The sequence below is a fragment of the Podarcis erhardii genome, assembly GCF_964252035.2.
Source record: "Podarcis erhardii genome assembly, chromosome: 3".
NCBI lineage: Eukaryota > Metazoa > Chordata > Lepidosauria > Squamata > Lacertidae > Podarcis > Podarcis erhardii.
Genome location: NC_138507.1, coordinates 108,936,821 through 108,954,253, shown reverse-complemented (window position 1 = coordinate 108,954,253; position 17,433 = coordinate 108,936,821). Strand labels below are relative to the sequence as shown.

The window sequence follows — 17,433 nt, the reverse complement described above, 5'->3', positions numbered from 1 at the left end:
GTTCATTTTCTTGAGATGACTGTTCATCTACATAATGGTTACGTAAGCACCACCTGCAGATAGCTTGCATGTTTCCAGCTCTCATAGAGAACACGCCACAAAATCCATTATCGTATAACAGGAATAGGGAACCTGCAGTCCTTCAGAGGTTATTGGTCTCCCAACTCCCAGCAGTTCCAGCCTGGATGGCCAGTGGGCAGGAATGATGGGAATGTAGTCAAATATCTGGAAGGTAACAGGTTCCTAATCCCCAGTCTTTGGTCAAGCCATACAACCACATCTGTTCAAATGCATCAGACATACTTACAACTTAAGGGTTTGTACAAGCCATTTCTTACACTAAAATACCTACCTTAGTGTAAGTGAAGCAGCATGTTATCAAAGACAGACTGGTGCTCAGAAGTAATCTGTTATGGAACAGACCAGAGTTGCAGTGATAGAACATTACTTGATGTTGCCTATAGCTCCTAGCGAAAACCACTCATACATATTCTCAGTCATCTACAGCCCATCGTGTACAGTGACAATTCCTTCTTATGGGCCTTGCTTACGTAGAAGACATCCCCTCCAATATAAAATAGCAGCAACACTGGGTCATAGTTTAAAGTCACAAACCCAGGAACACAACCTGCAGCACACCGACATGTAACCCACATGTAACACAGAACATGTAAAAGATAGCTAGTCATCTCATGGTAACTGGACGAATATTAGTATGTATATTAGATAACAAGCTAAGACCTCTGTGGTATTCAGATGAAAATAATAAAGAATGATATCCCCCCATCCCTCAATGCATACTTATAAGGAGTACTGATAACCAGGTAATGATAACTGTTCTAAACACAAAGTGTGCATAAATTTTAATTCTGTTTTTTAAAAAATGAATGATAGTGAACATGCATTTTTTTAAAAAAGATTTAAACCAACATACTTAAACACTCTAAAAACTGAATCCAATACTCTTATCAACAGCACCGTTGAAGGCTTCTAACCTGGCAACTTTGTGCTATCTGCAGGGTTAAAAATCACAAATCTGTTAGGTCATGTGTGCCTATAATATGAAAATACTAATTTTTAAAAACATACATAATCATTAAGGCGCCTGGTTAATCAAAAGGCTTATCAGCACAAAATTATTTGACTGTGGGCGAGGGATATGAAGACAGAAGGATACGTTTGGCAGACAACTTGGGATTCCCTGTCACCTGGTTACCTCCAGTGTAGCAGAACATTTTCAGTAGGGAACTGTGGAGGTAGTATTAGCTGCTTCTCCTGCCTTTTTGTTTTCTTCCTCAACCCTTTCTCTGCAGCTAATAGGTGAAAGGTGCCAAATGAGAGATTTCAAAGGGAAAATACCAATGAGAGATACATCCTTGCAAATCTATTCCAGCCTCTGCTTTTCATGTTACAGGCAACCCCGCAGGATTGGGAATCCTGTGTTCAGCTGGTCCCCTGGTTCTAGTCTAGACATAGTGCCTGTCTTCTTCCAAATACTTGCCTCTCTCGTTTACAGCAGATTTTAAATGCGAACTCTGGCTAGCCTGTGTTTCATGTTATGCCTCTGCTGAATCTGGAAAAACTTAACAGAGAAGAATCCTCTCTTTCTCCACCCTTCCCATTCCACCAAAGTATTTTCTGGCTTTGTACAATGGCAAGTTCTGGATGATGTAATGGAAGTTTATTATAGCATACACAGATATGTGAATGCCCTATTTCTCCCCCAGGCTAACTTGTGAGAAAGAACTTTAAAAATAGCAGGGAAAATGGGCAATTATGAGGGAAAGTGACAGACCTCTTAATAAATATATTCTCTTTCAAATGATGTGAAATGCTTCATTTTAAAAATAAACAGTGTTTTAAAATAATATTCTTAATGCCAATTCACAAAGATTCAAAGGTAGTAATTTTAGTGATGATAGCATTGCTACTACATTTAGCTAGTTACTGCTAAAGATGACCCGCTCTTAGGGCTTGATGGTAGAAAAGTATTTCCAAATGTTGCAGATTTCAGAACATCTTCATGGGTTATCTAGGAGTATGCCAAGCATATTTATCCTCCAGTGCGGTGACAAGCCCACCAAATCCTTGCTTCTCATTTGCCCTGGATTCCTCTGTTGTCTTTGCTAAATAAAATAAATTTGATGAATGCTTGAAAATACATACAATTAAGAAGCTTTTTATAGTTTACTTAAACCTTCTATTTTATGAAGTCCATGATTTTGAGCTTCAAAGTTCAGAATTAGAAGCTTGGCTCTTTTCAGCACTGGTTCTTGTTAAGAGAAATAGATAAACATGAGTTCAGGATAGCAGACATATTTTCCCACCTACACACATCCCTGTCCTGGAGTGGAGAGTGCTGGAAATGTTGATTGTGTGCTTTCCTGGACTGTGAGTCTTCTGTTACCTTCTGTACATTAGTGTAATGTTCAGGCCCCTTCTCAAAGGACTTAGTCATAATATACTGGAGTTCTTATATGTACTTATGAAATGCATTATATTTACATAATATATCTAATGCAAAATATGAATGCAGATAACATATGTCTGGAAAATTAAATCACTACTTGGGCATTGAGATTGGCTGTTGTTCTGCCATGCATTTAGTGAGACACATGCATTTGCTGCTAAGTAAATGTATGTGGGAGATTGAACAAAGGTGTAGAGCTTGATAATTGATAACCTAGATGATTTAATAGGCCATGCAGAACAGGTATAACTACTGAAAAGTAATATATTGTTCAGTCATTTAAGATGCATAAATGACTGTTAAAGCTTCATTAGGTATTAATTTTATTATGATTAGCTTGCTGCACAAATAGATTCGTAGTTTTTATGATTTTAAGAAAAGAGTACACATATGAAACTTGTACTCGAAAGAATAGGTACTGAAATTCAATATAGAAAGACTGTTAGATAAAGCATTTCAGTTAGGAAGCTTGCTAATTTTAAGTCAAATGCTATGGTTTTTTTTTCAGAGATTTGTACCTATTCTAGAGCTATTGATCTTTAGTATAGCAACTAACTGTAGATACCTTTATCTTACCGTCAAGAAAAGTTAATTGTTTCCCTCATTTTCATTCTTTTCTTGGGAGAAGGTATGTTGTGCAAATAGCTAGAAGGCCAATTATCTTTAAATTAATCTTATTTAATTTTAAGGCAGAAGCAGTAAATTGTAGTATGTTCCCCACAAATGTCGAAAGACACCAGGAACTTGTAGCACATGTGGATGTGAGCAATAAAGATTTGTGCTCCTGCATGCTTGCCAGCTCAGTAGTGGAGGGGTCAGCAACTTTTTGGGGCCCGTAGGAACACTTGAAATTGGGGGGGGAGGTCTGTGGGCATTGTCCTCTGTTTGCTTCCCTGCCCCGCCTCATTAATCTCTTTCCCACCCAACAAAGAACCCTCTCTCACACACATACATCCTTCACTTTTCTAAGAAGTCTAGGTAAAGTTCTAATCCAGTAGAATTAAAATGGATTATTTGAATCAGCATGATTTTACATGGGGTTCCCAAAAAACCCCATCAGTTTAAAACTTACAGTGGCGGATGGCACAGTAAAAAAACCACAACCCTAGATTTCAGTTCTTGCCAGTAATACAAAAATGTTGTCCTGGCACACACATCTTCATGGATTTGCATAATTTCTACATAGAATGACAACACTGATAATTCACAGAACACATCATGGACACCAAGATTACCCATAATTTTATGGTGATAAAAACTTGAAAGGTCCATAAATATCCTTCCTTCATCCATGCTTTTGTTCCATAGCAACTGTGGAATGTACCAGATCATGATTTTATGGTCAATTCAGTGGACTTAGGTGGGAACTGTGATTTGATGGTGTTTATAGGGTGGGGATTCTGTGAATAAATAATTCAGTTTCAAGACAATCCACTTGGAACTGGATCCAACTGTGTGTGCACCTACCTTCTCTTTCACATTCCATTATCCCTCTCCATTTCACTGATCCTGTTCCATCCTAATTTCTCCCTCTTAGCCAATCTGTTTTCCTCCTTCCATATCACCCCCCTTTTCCTTCTACTTTCTTAGTTGCTCTTTCTTTTTAGCTGCTGATCTGAATTCTGAAAAGGACATAGATCTGGACGAAGTGCTCCAGCTTACTCCTTCATTACTATGTTCTTTTCAAGGGGGAAAACAGTAGCTATCTTCATCACCTTCTTCACAGAGAAGGGGAAACTGAGACGGTGGGAGCTTAGAGGATTCAGAGACACCAGGGGAAGTCCTCATGGGTGCCATGGCAGCTGCAGGTGCCATGTTGGCAACACATACTGTGTACAATATATTAGAGTGGCTCTATCTTGTCGCTATTCTTGACTTTTGCTGCACTTGCTGCAAAATATTGCTGTCAGTATTTTAAAGACACCATGGGGGGAAGGTTTGTGTTTTTATGTTGCACAATTACCTTGAGTTTGATGGAAAAGGCAAGTCTAGTATGTAGTACTTATAAATTCTGGAGATTGTTTCTTTCCACTAAATGATCTTCATTGTATTTATGAGAACCATTTCACAGTTAATGTGTAAAGCATACTTACATAAGAATTTGGGAAAATTTAAAATGATCCTGACAACAAAATAATATATAGCAATGTAATTATATAGCATATTTCACCAAGATGTATATAAAGTTTTCACTGTGCCTTTTTGGCTTGATGTGACTTGAATGAAATTGTGTGTGTGTCAGTTGCAATCTTGTAACAGTTTTTTTCTTTTTTTGTTTCTTGATAGATGATGATGTACCTGCAGATATGGTTGCAGAAGAATCTGGTCCTGGTGCACAAAATAGTCCATACCAACTTCGCAGAAAAACTCTTTTACCTAAAAGAACAGCTTGCCCTACAAAGAGCAGTATGGAGGTACCTATTTAAAAATTAACAATCATGCTTTCCCTTCTGAAGTAATTGCCTAGCACAACAGGCACAATACAGTTCAGGGGGAGAAGGCCAGTGGTGGCTGTGGAGGATTCTTTATGTGGGGTTAGCACAAGCGGAAAGGAGTAAGGATTGACCATGTGCAATATGCATTAGAAGAACTTTGTGTAATCTAATTTTACTTTTCTAAAACTTTTCAGGGTGCCTCTACTTCAGCTACAGAGAACTTTGGTCATCGAGCAAAACGTGCTAGAGTATCTGGAAAATCACAGGATTTGTCAGGTAATGTCTTTTTTTGTTTGAGGGAGAGGGCAAAGAAAGTCTCCCAACTTTCTATTTTAATTTTAATTGAACAGTTTTTAACTTAAGAAAGTAATTGGGATGGTAATGGTAATCTTATTTCCTTGTCTACTGTCATTTGACTTTTATAAGTGAATTTTATGGTCTCAAAAAGATTTTTATCAGAAATGGTTTCATTGAAGAATACGTCATGTTGTTGTGCTACTTGAGGAGGCAGTGGGTGTACGGATGTATGTACAGGCCTATTTCCATTTCACCTTGCAGAAGAGGAGAGGGGTTTTTAATTGACACCTGGGGCTAGATCAGGGGAGGCACCAGCTGTAGGCAGGAGAAACCTAACAATGACTTTGAACTAGATAGGAAAATGGTAGTCCCATTTCTACACACTATTAAAAGTGGTGTCTTTGGGTAGCTACTTTTCCTGCCTGCACACTCCTGGGTAGGTGGACCCGTTCAAGGGGCTGGTGACTTGTAAAACCTTCCACAACCTGCACTGTGTGACTCAGAGATTACCCCTTCCAATACGATATGTATTGCTCACAGGGTTGTTATGTGGGAATAGATAAGGATTGGGAGAACCATGTATGCCACCTTGAGCTCCTCAGAGAAAAAGGTGGGCGATAAATGCAATGAATGAATGAATGAAATATACAAGATTTGTGTTATGACCATTATATCTTGTTCCTTAAAGACAATGATGATGTTGAGGATAATAATAATAATAATAATAAATTATTTTATTATTTATACCCCACCCATCTGACTGAGCTTTCCAGCTCCTCCATCTTTGCTCAGACATTCTGTCATTATTTTACATGGTGTCCCTCTGCAAGTGTTTCTGGCATGTGTGATTTTACCTGTGGTCCTTTGATCAGTTACTGTATTCCACTGCACCTTCACAAATAACTTTGTCCCTGTTTGCATGATCAGAAACATTTTGGATTATGCTAAGAGGTTTGATGATATTTAATTGCTTTAGTTGTCTCTAACAGGGAGTGTAACAGCAGACCTTTATAAACTATAGGATCTCAGGCTCACTAGCCTTATTTGATCTGGCAGGGGACCTGATTTGACCTGCAAGACAGTTTTTCCAAGCCATGTCCATCTGCCCACAGTTGGCCTTAGTTTTGGAAGGGAAACTACATAGCTTGATTCTGTATGTAACTCAGGGTTAGGAAAGAGGCCTGAGTTCAGGTGGCTGTCACACTAAAATAAATGTGAACTGTGCTGTTTGACACTGCAGGTTGTCAGGGAACTGCTTTGTGAGGAAAATCCTTACACATGGAAAACTAGTGTGTTGAGGTGAAATGTTTTAGTCCGGCCACTGCCTTCACATACTTACTTTTGACTTGTAGTGAGTGAGTTGATTTATGTAGGAGGGTGACCAAACATGATACTCCCTCTACAATCTGAGGTGGTAATAATTTTTATTTATTTGAAAGCATTTATAAACAGCTTAATATTTAAAAATCTGCAAGCTGTGTACAGTATTTTTTTAAAAAAATAAAATAAAACACAACCGGGTGCTGTGGGTTAAACCACAGAGCCTAGGACTTCCTGATCAGAAGGTCGGCGGTTCGAATCCCTGCGACGGGGTGAGCTCTCATTGCTCAGTCCCTGCTCCTGCCAACCTAGCAGTTTGAAAGCACGTCAAAGTGCAAGTAGATAAATAGGTACCGCTCCGGCGGGAAGGTAAATGGCGTTTCCATGCGCTGCTCTGGTTCTCCAGAAGCGGCTTAGTCATGCTGGCCACATGACCCGGAAGCTGTACGCCGGCTCCCTCGGCCAATAAAGCGAGATGAGCGCTGCAACCCCAGAGTCGGCCACGACTGGACCTAATGGTCAGGGGCCCCTTTACCTTTAATACCAATAAAACAGCAGCATAAAGGCATATAAAAACAAATATAACAGGGATTTGGTGGATTCTGGCATATAAAACAGGACCTGGCCTTGCTGGTCAGTGAAAGCCTCTGGAACGGAAAAGTCTTGCAGAACATCTAAAGCAACGTTTGAAACTCCCTTTGTTCTAGGCACGTTTTGTGACAGGAAATTTCGTTAGTGCTAGCAGTTTCTGAGCACAGTACTGCACCTAAGATTTAAGATTAAAACTGGCACTGAGGGTGTGGGAGGAGAAATTCCTTCCCACTAGAGTTCCAAGAGATCGCTGCAGCATCCGGCAAGCTATTAGGTGCTGCCTCTCAGCTGGCCTTGCAGAAAGGCAGCGTTTCCCTCAGATCGGCAGCCCTTAGGCTAGTAATACAGCTACCTTTTCCCTCCATCCTGTTCCCATCATCATCTCATCCACTGAAAACGGACAGGGAGCAAAGTTCACACTGCCTTGGCTGGCTCTTTCCTCAAGTGAGTTGTGAAACGCTCCCTCCCATCCCTGTCAGTCCTCCTTGAAACTGCTGGAGGAACGGGCTTGTCTGCTCCAGGAGCAAATTATGAAAATGTCAGGGACACTCTGCAAAGGCGGGGGGTATCCGGAGAGGAGAGGAGAGGAAAAGAAAAAGAAAAAGAGGAGAAATCTGATGACTGCTTGCAGAGAAAGAGAGCATACAGTGTGATAGCCTGTTGGTTTTTGTGTTTCTCTCTCATCTTCAGTGCAGAAGGGGAGGCTCCAATGAGGGGCTGGGTAAGGAGAGTTTAAACCTTGGGTGGAATTTCACACATGTGGGATATGGAAGGAAAACTTCCCATCCAGAGTCCATTTGAAAACTGCTGAGCCTCTTGGTGGACCACTTAATGATTTTTCTGTCTGTTTAGCAACTGTAATGCACTGTGCTTTACAGTGTTAAGGAATTCAATCTGTTATGCAATATATAAGCACAAAAGAAGCTATTTGGGCATCATTTAGGAAAAAAATGGTTGCTTTCAACCCTGATCTGGATCTGTCTGTTACTTGGAATTAAATCCCAACCAAGTTCAATGGGGTTTCTTCCCAAGTATAACGTTCATGGATCGGGGACCTGAAAACGTTCTTTGTATTCTTTTAAACTCTACATGTTTTATTTAGGTTTTAGTTGTCTTATTTAATGTATGATGTGCTTTTAATTTGAAATATACTAGCCAGGTAGTTATGATGGTTTAAGTGGTGCTTGTTAAAGTGTTACCTACCTCAGACTCTCACAGTGATGCTTAAAATTGAAACAATTTTTGGAGTGGGATCATTGAAGGCTACAGTGGCCTTCAGTGATCCCACTCCAAAATTTGTTTGCGAACTAGACACTCAAGGTGTCTCTGCCATCAGTTGTATAGGCCTGTAATACGTGTTAATTTGTGGTGCCAAAAAGATATATTTATATGAAGGAAAGGGGTGTGGGGAGAATCCAGGGCTTGTCTGCAGAGTGGAAGGAAAGGAAACTTTTTTCTGCTTCCCCACTTCCAGCCACTCTCTGAAGACTGGAGAAGAGACTCTCTTAAGAATATTAGGGGGGGGGGTCTAAGGTGTCATTTAGCTCCTGGCTTTCATATCTCAGTTTCTAACACTGATCTGATGGTTGCTGCTGCAAGTATAGCACAGGGACACAGTGATAGTCTTTTCCTACACGTGTGAATTAGTTAGTGTTCAGCTAAAATAAATGACATTTGAAAAATTAAGTAGAATTCTACAGTGGAGGTAAATCATTAAAAGTTGTATCTCAATCACACTCCTGTAATGAGTACTTCTATGAATAACCAAATTCTTGCCATATTTGTGATTTTCTTTCCCACCCTCAGAAGTACTTAATATTGTGTATTCCTGACAGCCATGCCAAGAACTCCTTGAAAGCATATTGCTAACTAGGATGGTGATGATTAGAATTTGCAATCCTCCTGCAAAGCATATTCTTTTCATTAAATAATAGGAACAATAGGTCCTACTTGTATCTATATAATTTCTTTTAAACTCAGTTTCCTTGAGTTTACGTGTAAATATATGTAGTTAGAAAAAAGTGATGTTCTTCATAAGGAACAGTTCTTTAGTCTATCCTTCAAGCTGTAGAACCCGTCTACCTTCAGTTGCTATGCAGACAGGAAACATCCCACTGTGAAGGCTAACATGTATTTTTTTTAAAAAAAGAGGGAGAGATCACAGTTGAGAGACTTCATGCTAGACTTCAGGGAGTAGCTAGAGCAGGCTTCCTCAAACTTGGCCATCCAGATGTTTTGAGACTACAATTCCCATCATCCCTGACCACTAGCTAGGGATCATGGGAGTTGTAGGCCAAAAACATCTGGAGGGCCACGTTTGAGGAAACCTGAGCTAGAGTGTAAGGCCAAAATACACAATACTGCCCTTTCACTTCCATTCTGCATCTTCGTAGTTTCTGAATCTTTTGCACATACATGTTTAAAATTGAATAGGCAAAAGGATCAGATTTGACCCATGCTAAGTTTTTTACATTCATCTAGGCTCACTAAATATCAGCCTAGACATCACAGCATACCCTCATTGCTTTTTAGCCCAGTCTCTTGACCTGTTTGCAGATGTTGAGAAGGAGTGAACTGAGGGGTATAAAAGCTAACATGAATTCTAATTTGCATCTGTAATTGTACTCAGCACAGTGTACATAAAGTTAAATCAGTTTTGTTGTTTTCCTGGGAAAATGTTAATCCAAAGTCAGGAAATGAAGCTCTCCTTAAAATAAAGTGTGAACTTCACCCCCAAAGGTACACTCCCCCATTGCTTCCCAAGATGGACGGATGCCAAACAGGGGCATCCAATGAAGCTGAGCATTGGAGGGTTTAGGACAGACAAAAAACTTTTCCGCACAGCCCATAGTTAAACTGTGGAATTCACTTAACACAGGAAGCATTGATGGCAGCTAACTAGGATGGCTTTAAAAGAGGATTCAATATTTGTGGAGGAGAGGGCTATTGGTGGCTCCTAGCCACTGATACTATGTCCTGGAAACTGCAGGAGGGGAGAGTGCTTTTGTGCTCAGGTCCTGCTAGGCAGTTTCCTATAGCCATATGATTGACCACTGTGAGAACAGGATGCTGTACCACTGACCTGATCCAGCAGACTCTTCTTAAATTTTCATGTTCATCCTGCTTCTTACTTTTGCCTCTTGCAGCAGCAGTGTTCCACTGACATAAGTATAAGCAATGACCGGTTTGCATTGGAGTTATGTTTCTGATCCCCACATGCATTGGCTGAGTGCACACAAGACTGCTCCTGCCCTGTTCTGTCCCCTTTGCCAGCCACTTCCAGGTCGTTGTGATACGTGATGTAGCTTTCACGTGTCAATCAGACACGTATCATTCATTGCCTGTATATGTTAGTATAGCATTCTGCAGTAGTATCTCCATACAAGTGTAAATCTACTACGGCAGTGATAGGTTCTGGCCCATCCTTATCCAGTTGTAGTAACGAGAGGATAGAAATGTGCTGCTAAACTTTTATTGATTGATTTACCACACTGATTAAAGCTTGCAAACCTAACTTTCTATAGAAAATGAAATGTGTATATTTAAATGGAAAACTTGAATAACATTGATTTTTGTCAAACTTCTGCCTAAGTAAATCTGTTTCAGGTAATTCACTTGATTTTTGAGAGACAGAAAGTCCATGATCTATTTTGGTGGAAATACCCCAGACAGGTTGTGAACATCAGTCATGTTATTCATGTTTTATATTTAATAGCAGCACCTGCAGAACAATATCTTCAAGAGAAGTTGCCCGATGAAGTGGTTCTGAAAATCTTCTCATACTTGCTGGAGCAAGATCTTTGTAGAGCAGCTTGTGTATGTAAGCGCTTCAGTGAGCTGGCTAATGATCCAATTTTGTGGTAAGTGAAAAGGTATTTTTGATTATCCTGAAGTATGTTATACATGCCATACACAATAGAAAAAATGAATTCATGAATATGTTTTCTAATTATTTTGAACGAAAGCAGGTACTTTAATTACATTTCTGTTGCGCTCACCTGAAGTTGCACTATTATTTTTGTGCAGCTCGTGCCTCCTGTTTGGATTCTGGTTATATAGGGTTCTTCTTGCAATCTGCCATCTTACAAAAAAAAATTGTTTATTTAGAATACTTTACATCCTACATTAAAATCTGAAGAGGCTCTCAAAGCATCTTACAAAAGATGTAATAAAAGTTACAGTTCAAGCCTGGCATCAAGAACAGAAATAGCGTGGTGTCCCTCTGGTGCCAGGATTATAAAGGTGATATTCCCTGCCCTGTCCTTGGTCAGCCTTGGTCTTGCCCTTCACCCTTTGAAGATGAGCAGGTGAAATTCACTCGGCCCATGACGGAGGCAAGTCTTCTCTTGCTTGCAGGTGGCACAATTGATTTGTGCCTGCATAATTGTTGAAATACACTTAAAAATATGCAGATGTTGTTTGCCATATGTTCCCATTCACAAAGTGGATTTTTGCTTGTTTGTTTTGCTTGGCTCAGGTTTTTCCGTATCCCCAATTATGCTCCAAGCCTTGTAAATAATACCAGCCATAAATGCTTTACGTTTCTTACTGCTACCAGGCAACTACTTGCCAACTTCTTCCCTCTAAAAGCTCTAGAATCAGGCATGTTTGTTCAAGTAAATTTAAAATACATCAATCTCTTTAACACTTGGATTTTACTGATGGAGACGGGTTGATGAATAGAAAAGTCTAAAAATGGGACACTTCCCACCTAACAGTCAAAGCCTGCTTATCTCATCAAGGAAACACTTGCCTTAGGATTTACACCCTCCAATTTATGAATGGTTTGAGGTAACTAAGAATTGAATAAAGCAGCACAATAAAAACAGCAACAAGGATAAAATTAACAAACCAGGGGCCATTAAAACAAAACACAAAAATGGTGAGCAGATTAAAACATAGATCAGAAGCCTCTAAAAGCCTGGGGTAATAAGACAGATTTCACCTTGTACCTAAAATGGTAACAAAGGTACCAGTCTTACAAGCTTAAGGAATTCCAGCACAAAGCAAGCCAGGCCATATGTGGGATAGAATGCCAAGGTGTGCGGTTGGGGCTGCTGTTCAGACCTTGATTGCGGGAGGCCGGTAGTTTCCAAATAGCAGCTAAGGAGCATGCCTAGGCATTTATTATTGCAGAATGCACTCCTTCATATACCATTATATGTGTGCTTAATATATGGGAGGGATGGGGAACTTATGGCACTCCAGATGTTGTTGGACTATAGCTCCCATCTTCCTTAACCATGGACCATGTTGGCTGAAGCTGATGGGAGTTGGAGTCAAACTATATCTGGAGGGCAACTGATGCCCCATCCCTAGTACATGGCTTGGTCAAGTATCTCTGGATACAGTTAAGGATGCCAGATGGAGCACATTGTTCCTTTTTATATAAGGATGTTGTTATTCCTGTTAAAAAGTCACAAAGAGTGAGAAATGGTGCTAAATTTGACGCTGTTCAGCAAAATCCTTCTATGCTGTTAAGCGCATGTTTAAAACTTTGCTCACACCTAGACACTTACCCAAATAACAGTGCACATCTGGAAACATTGTTACTCTTAATTATGTTTTTATCTTAAGTGATAATTCCCAAACTTGTTTAAAATAGGCAGCTCTCTTGCTTGTCTGCTGTGTTCAATGGGAAATAGACAGTTAGCAACAGCATGAACATTGCTGAAAGTGCCACTTTCAAGTTTCCAAATTTTTTTATGTAATTTTTGATCCATCCGGTTTATACCTTTGTTCTGTTAAAGTCTATTCACACTTCTGTATTCTGGGTGTCTTTGTTTAGGAAACGACTCTACATGGAAGTATTTGAGTATACACGTCCAATGATGCACCCTGAACCTGGTAAATTTTATCAGATAAATCCAGAAGAGTATGAACACCCAAATCCCTGGAAGGAAAGCTTTCAGCAACTGGTATGAATGCCTTTTTAAAAGCTTCCTCATGGTATTTCATGTTGTTTTAGAATGTTTTAAATGGCCTGGTGAGCATTTGGACTTCTCCTTTTTTTCGGAATCTTTCCCCACTTCAGTTAGTCTTCATTGAGATCTCAATTCAGTCTCTGCTTCAAAATCACCACCTCAAATTATTTACATTTAAGGTTTCCCAGCTCTCTGCCAACTATACTTCCTCATTCTAATCTGACCTTAATTCTCCCATACAAATCCTTCTTCCCTTGTTCTTCCACTTTATTACTCTTCTGTCATAAGGCTCCTCATGCTTCAGCAGTGCAACTGTCCTTAGCAAGATTTCTCCTCGTGAACGAGGCATTGGCCTGCTTCTCATGTCATAGTAAACATAGTTTAAAAACAAACTATGGTTTTATGTAAATGAATTGCATGCTGGTCAAAAGTTTCTGGGGCACTCCTGGTGCAACTGTGCTGTGGATGAACCAAGTAAGAGGCTGACTTGTTGTGCTGTCTGACTTAGCACCATGAGTGGTTCAGACTTAGTGTAGAACACTGGCACCACTGTCCATTGTGGGAAGGTGAGACAGAGTCATTGTGGGAAGGTGAGACAGAATACAGACTGTAACTAAGTTTGTCTATAATTACAATCAAGACCAGAAAGCATAATTTCAGGGACAGAAGTCATTTAAATCACTGAATGAGGAGATGAGTGTTGAATCAAGTACAACAAAGTATCTGAAGGAAAATGAGGATGTGCCAAGATTGCTGCAATCTTGTAATCTACAAAACATGGTGGATCTACATTTTCACTGTGTTTTGTATGCCCCATCCTGCTTTTTAGCAATGTAGTTCTTGGACATTTGTCATCTTCTGGAATGAGGTGTAGAAACTGAGGAAAATGACGTAGCTCAGGGTTACAGATTTGATTGGAAGGCAAAGTCTTCAATAAGATTCAGTTTCCCTTCTGTTGGCAAAAGTACAGCTTTTTCAGTTGTACCTGAAGCAAGCGACAGATCTTGGACCCTAGATCCACCTACTGAGCATGGTTAATATGAGTGCTCTGAACTCTTTTGAGGAGCTTTGCAATGCTACACTTGTGTGTGCCGTCTGTCTCTCTTTTTTAAAATGTAACCCATAGGTCGTGCTTCATTGTAGGCTTACCTCAAAATGCTTTCCCCCTCCATTTTCAGTATAAAGGAGCTCATGTAAAGCCAGGATTTGCTGAACATTTCTACAGTAACCCAGCAAGATATAAAGGAAGAGAAAACATGTTGGTAAGTTTTTCTGAATCACTTCAAATGAATATTGACATGCCTTTCCTGTGGCTATTTGTCTTACAACTACTTCTTGTTTTCTTCTAGTATTATGACACAATTGAAGATGCATTAGGTGGGGTTCAAGAAGCTCACTTTGATGGACTTATCTTTGTTCATTCTGGCATATACACGGACGAGTGGATATACATTGAATCTCCAATCACCATGATTGGTGCAGGTACTTAATTTGAAAGGCATCCCAGTATCAGTAGATAAAGTTCTGTTCTCTCTTGAATGTTTCTGGATAGCAGGGAAAGAAAAGGAAGCATGGATGATGTGACTTCAGATGGGCGGGGTATAAATAATATATTATTATTATTATTATTATTATTATTATTATTATTATTATTATTATACAGCCTGTCACTTTGCATATCAACTTATGGGACTTCCTTTATGTCATGCTGTAGTTCATCATCAGCATCAGCATCATTTTATTTGTATGCTGGCTTTCCATAGTTAGAACAATGCTCATAGTTAGAACAATGCTCAAGGCGGCTTCATTGTAGGCTTACCTCAAAATGCTTTCCCCCTCCATTTTCAGTATAAAGATGACAAGATTTACATATTTACCAACATAACAAAAGTCATAAACAATAAATCAAACACATCAAAAGGTACACAATCAAACGGAAAAAAAATTCAATTTAAAAGGACATAAAAAATAAAAACAATTTTCAAAAGGAGCCCTCTCTATCGAGCAGCAGCAACAACAGTCCTTTATGGAGCCAGTCAGGCCCTGCCCCAAGCCAGGTGGAAAGAGGCAGGGCAGATCCCTTCCAGCTCCCAGCAGGTTAGCCCCAACTTGTTTAGCCCCAAAGATCATGGCGAAAACTCACTCTTAGCCCTGAATGGTGCAGCTGACTTGTTTCTGCTTAGGTAAAGGTCACAAACTACAGAACAATTGCCCAAGCAGAATGAATGCCAATCTACAGCTAATGAATGTGTTTGTTCTTCTGTCTGTGGTGATGATACATAAGGTGTGTATCTAATGCTGTAGAAAGATATATAATTACTAGAGCGATTACTTGCAGACAAACAGTGTTAATCAAAAGAAAATACTCTTTCAGTTAGATGACAGCAGGCGTACAGGAACTAACTACTGTGGCAGCAGGGCTGTGATTCTCCATGAATCTGGAGCCCAACCAGGCTGCCCAGAAATAAGGGGTAGGTGGAAAATGGCAGGCGTCTTTGCTCACTTTTCTCTTAGCTTGTCAGTTAAAAGAGCTCCTTCCCTGAGAGAGAACTGGTATTTGATTTCTTTTTTCCTATTAGTTGGTGTCTGTGTGGTGTGTTTGCCTATTCCCTTTTAACCAGCTATTTAAAGTTGGCTTGTTCTGCTTTATTTATTTGCAGCATTTTTCTAGAAAGTGTGCACAATATTTTTAAACCATAAAACATAGCTGTCAACGTTTCCCCTTTTTTAAGGGAAATTCCCTTATTTCGAATAGGCTTCCTCGCAAGAAAAGGGGAAAGTTGACAGCTATGCATAAAATAAAAATAATCGTAACAGGAACAGAAAATCGAACACTGACTAAAACAATGTCAGAATAAAGCCAGTAGGGCCCAAGGTCTAAAATCATTCCAATGGTGCCTAGCGAAATAAAAATGTCTTCACCGCACACCAAAAAGACTACACTGAAAAGTTTTCTTTGCTAGCCATGTGCCATGTGTCTGCAGGGACACTTCAACAAGGGCCTCTGAAGATGTTCTTAGGGTCTATGCAGGTATTTGTGAGGAGAGGTAACCCCATAAGTTTGTATTTGGCCCAGAAATGAACTGGAAGCCAGTGCTAACGATGAAGTAGTTGTGTAAGATGAGCTTATTGACCAGTTTTGCTGCTCTGTGTTTGATAATCTGAACTTTCTGGACCATGTTCAGAGGCAGTGCTGCCATAGTAAGCCAAGCATGTTGTTACGCGATGCAGTTGGTAGGTCAGCCTGAGACGATGCGAGGTGCTTTGAGACCGCATACCCTTTCAGCAACAATATTGGCTGCAAGAGCACAGTTGGTCTACGAATCTGATCCCTTGAGGGAAGTTCAGCCCCCTCCAAAACAAATTGGATACCATTCATCTGGGGCAATCAACAGTATTTACATCTTGTTTGGATTGACTATAACCACTTTGCTCACAAGTATTAAGAGGAGAAATTCTAAAGCTGCATGAAATAAATATTTTCTATACTGAATCTAGCTTGTAGGTCCTTTCATTCCGATTGATACTTAAGTTTCAAACTTGCACTTCCGCCATCAAAATGAGAATGTTAGATTGTGGCTTTCTGCTCCCCCTGCTGGATTCTTAAGAATAGCACACATGTTCTTGAAGAAACAACTGACTGCTTCAACCAACTCAATACAGTCGTACCTTGGTTCTGGAACAGAATGCATTCCAGAAGTCTGTTTGACCAAGATGCGGCTTCTGATTGGCTGCAGGAGTGTTCTGCAGCCAATCGGAAGCCACCAGACATTCAGCATCCGTAAATCATTTGAAATCCGGAACACTCACTTTTGATTGTTCGGGAGACGAAACATACAAGTTGCTAGGCATTTGGCAACCAAGGTACGACTGTATATTGGTTTACACTAATTTGGATACTAGTAAATTTTGGTGTTCATTTGTTGTAAACTGCCTTTAAAAAAATAATGAAGAAGTGTGTAAAAAGGTTTTGGAGAAATAAGGAGCTATTAATTAGCATTAAATGTCTTGCAATTTATTCAAGAAAGCTAATATTTTAGCTTCATAGTTAAAAATAGAAACAGGGAACTGTTGTCTGTGAGCGATGCTTTAGTAGTATTCTGCATGACTGATCATTCATTGAGCAGGGATTGGAGTAGATGACCACCAAGGTCGCTTCCTTGCACATCCCTGATGGTCTAGTGCAGGGGTTGGCAAGGTTTACCTTGCCTGGACCGGTTCACTCCAATGGAGATCCCTCTGTGGGCTGGATTGTGAGTGTGCGCGCCCATGATTTCTGGCATCTGCGCATGCACCGATGTGATTTCCAGTGCCGCGGAAGCAAGTCCCTGCACCACGCTGTTCTGGTTTAGCGCAGCGCGTGGGGACTCGCCAAGTGGGTGGCTTGGTTCGGGGG

The 17,433-nt window shown here is 40.1% G+C and overlaps 1 protein-coding gene across 2 annotated transcripts in view; it reads left to right on the top strand.

Annotated features, from left to right (window-relative positions):
- The window catches only part of FBXO11 (F-box protein 11), a 68,309-nt gene that overhangs the window by 33,634 nt on the left and 17,242 nt on the right, over nt 1-17,433 (top strand). Inside the window, exons 2-7 of one of the 2 annotated variants that reach the window (XM_081854613.1) lie at nt 4,757-4,884; nt 5,100-5,181; nt 10,832-10,973; nt 12,902-13,031; nt 14,216-14,299; nt 14,387-14,519. In XM_081854613.1, the coding sequence (XP_081710739.1) occupies nt 4,757-4,884; nt 5,100-5,181; nt 10,832-10,973; nt 12,902-13,031; nt 14,216-14,299; nt 14,387-14,519 (699 nt within the window). Of the gene's footprint in view, nt 1-4,756; nt 4,885-5,099; nt 5,182-10,828; nt 10,974-12,901; nt 13,032-14,215; nt 14,300-14,386; nt 14,520-17,433 lie in introns of both variants that reach the window. The other variant, XM_081854612.1, reaches the window with a different exon arrangement.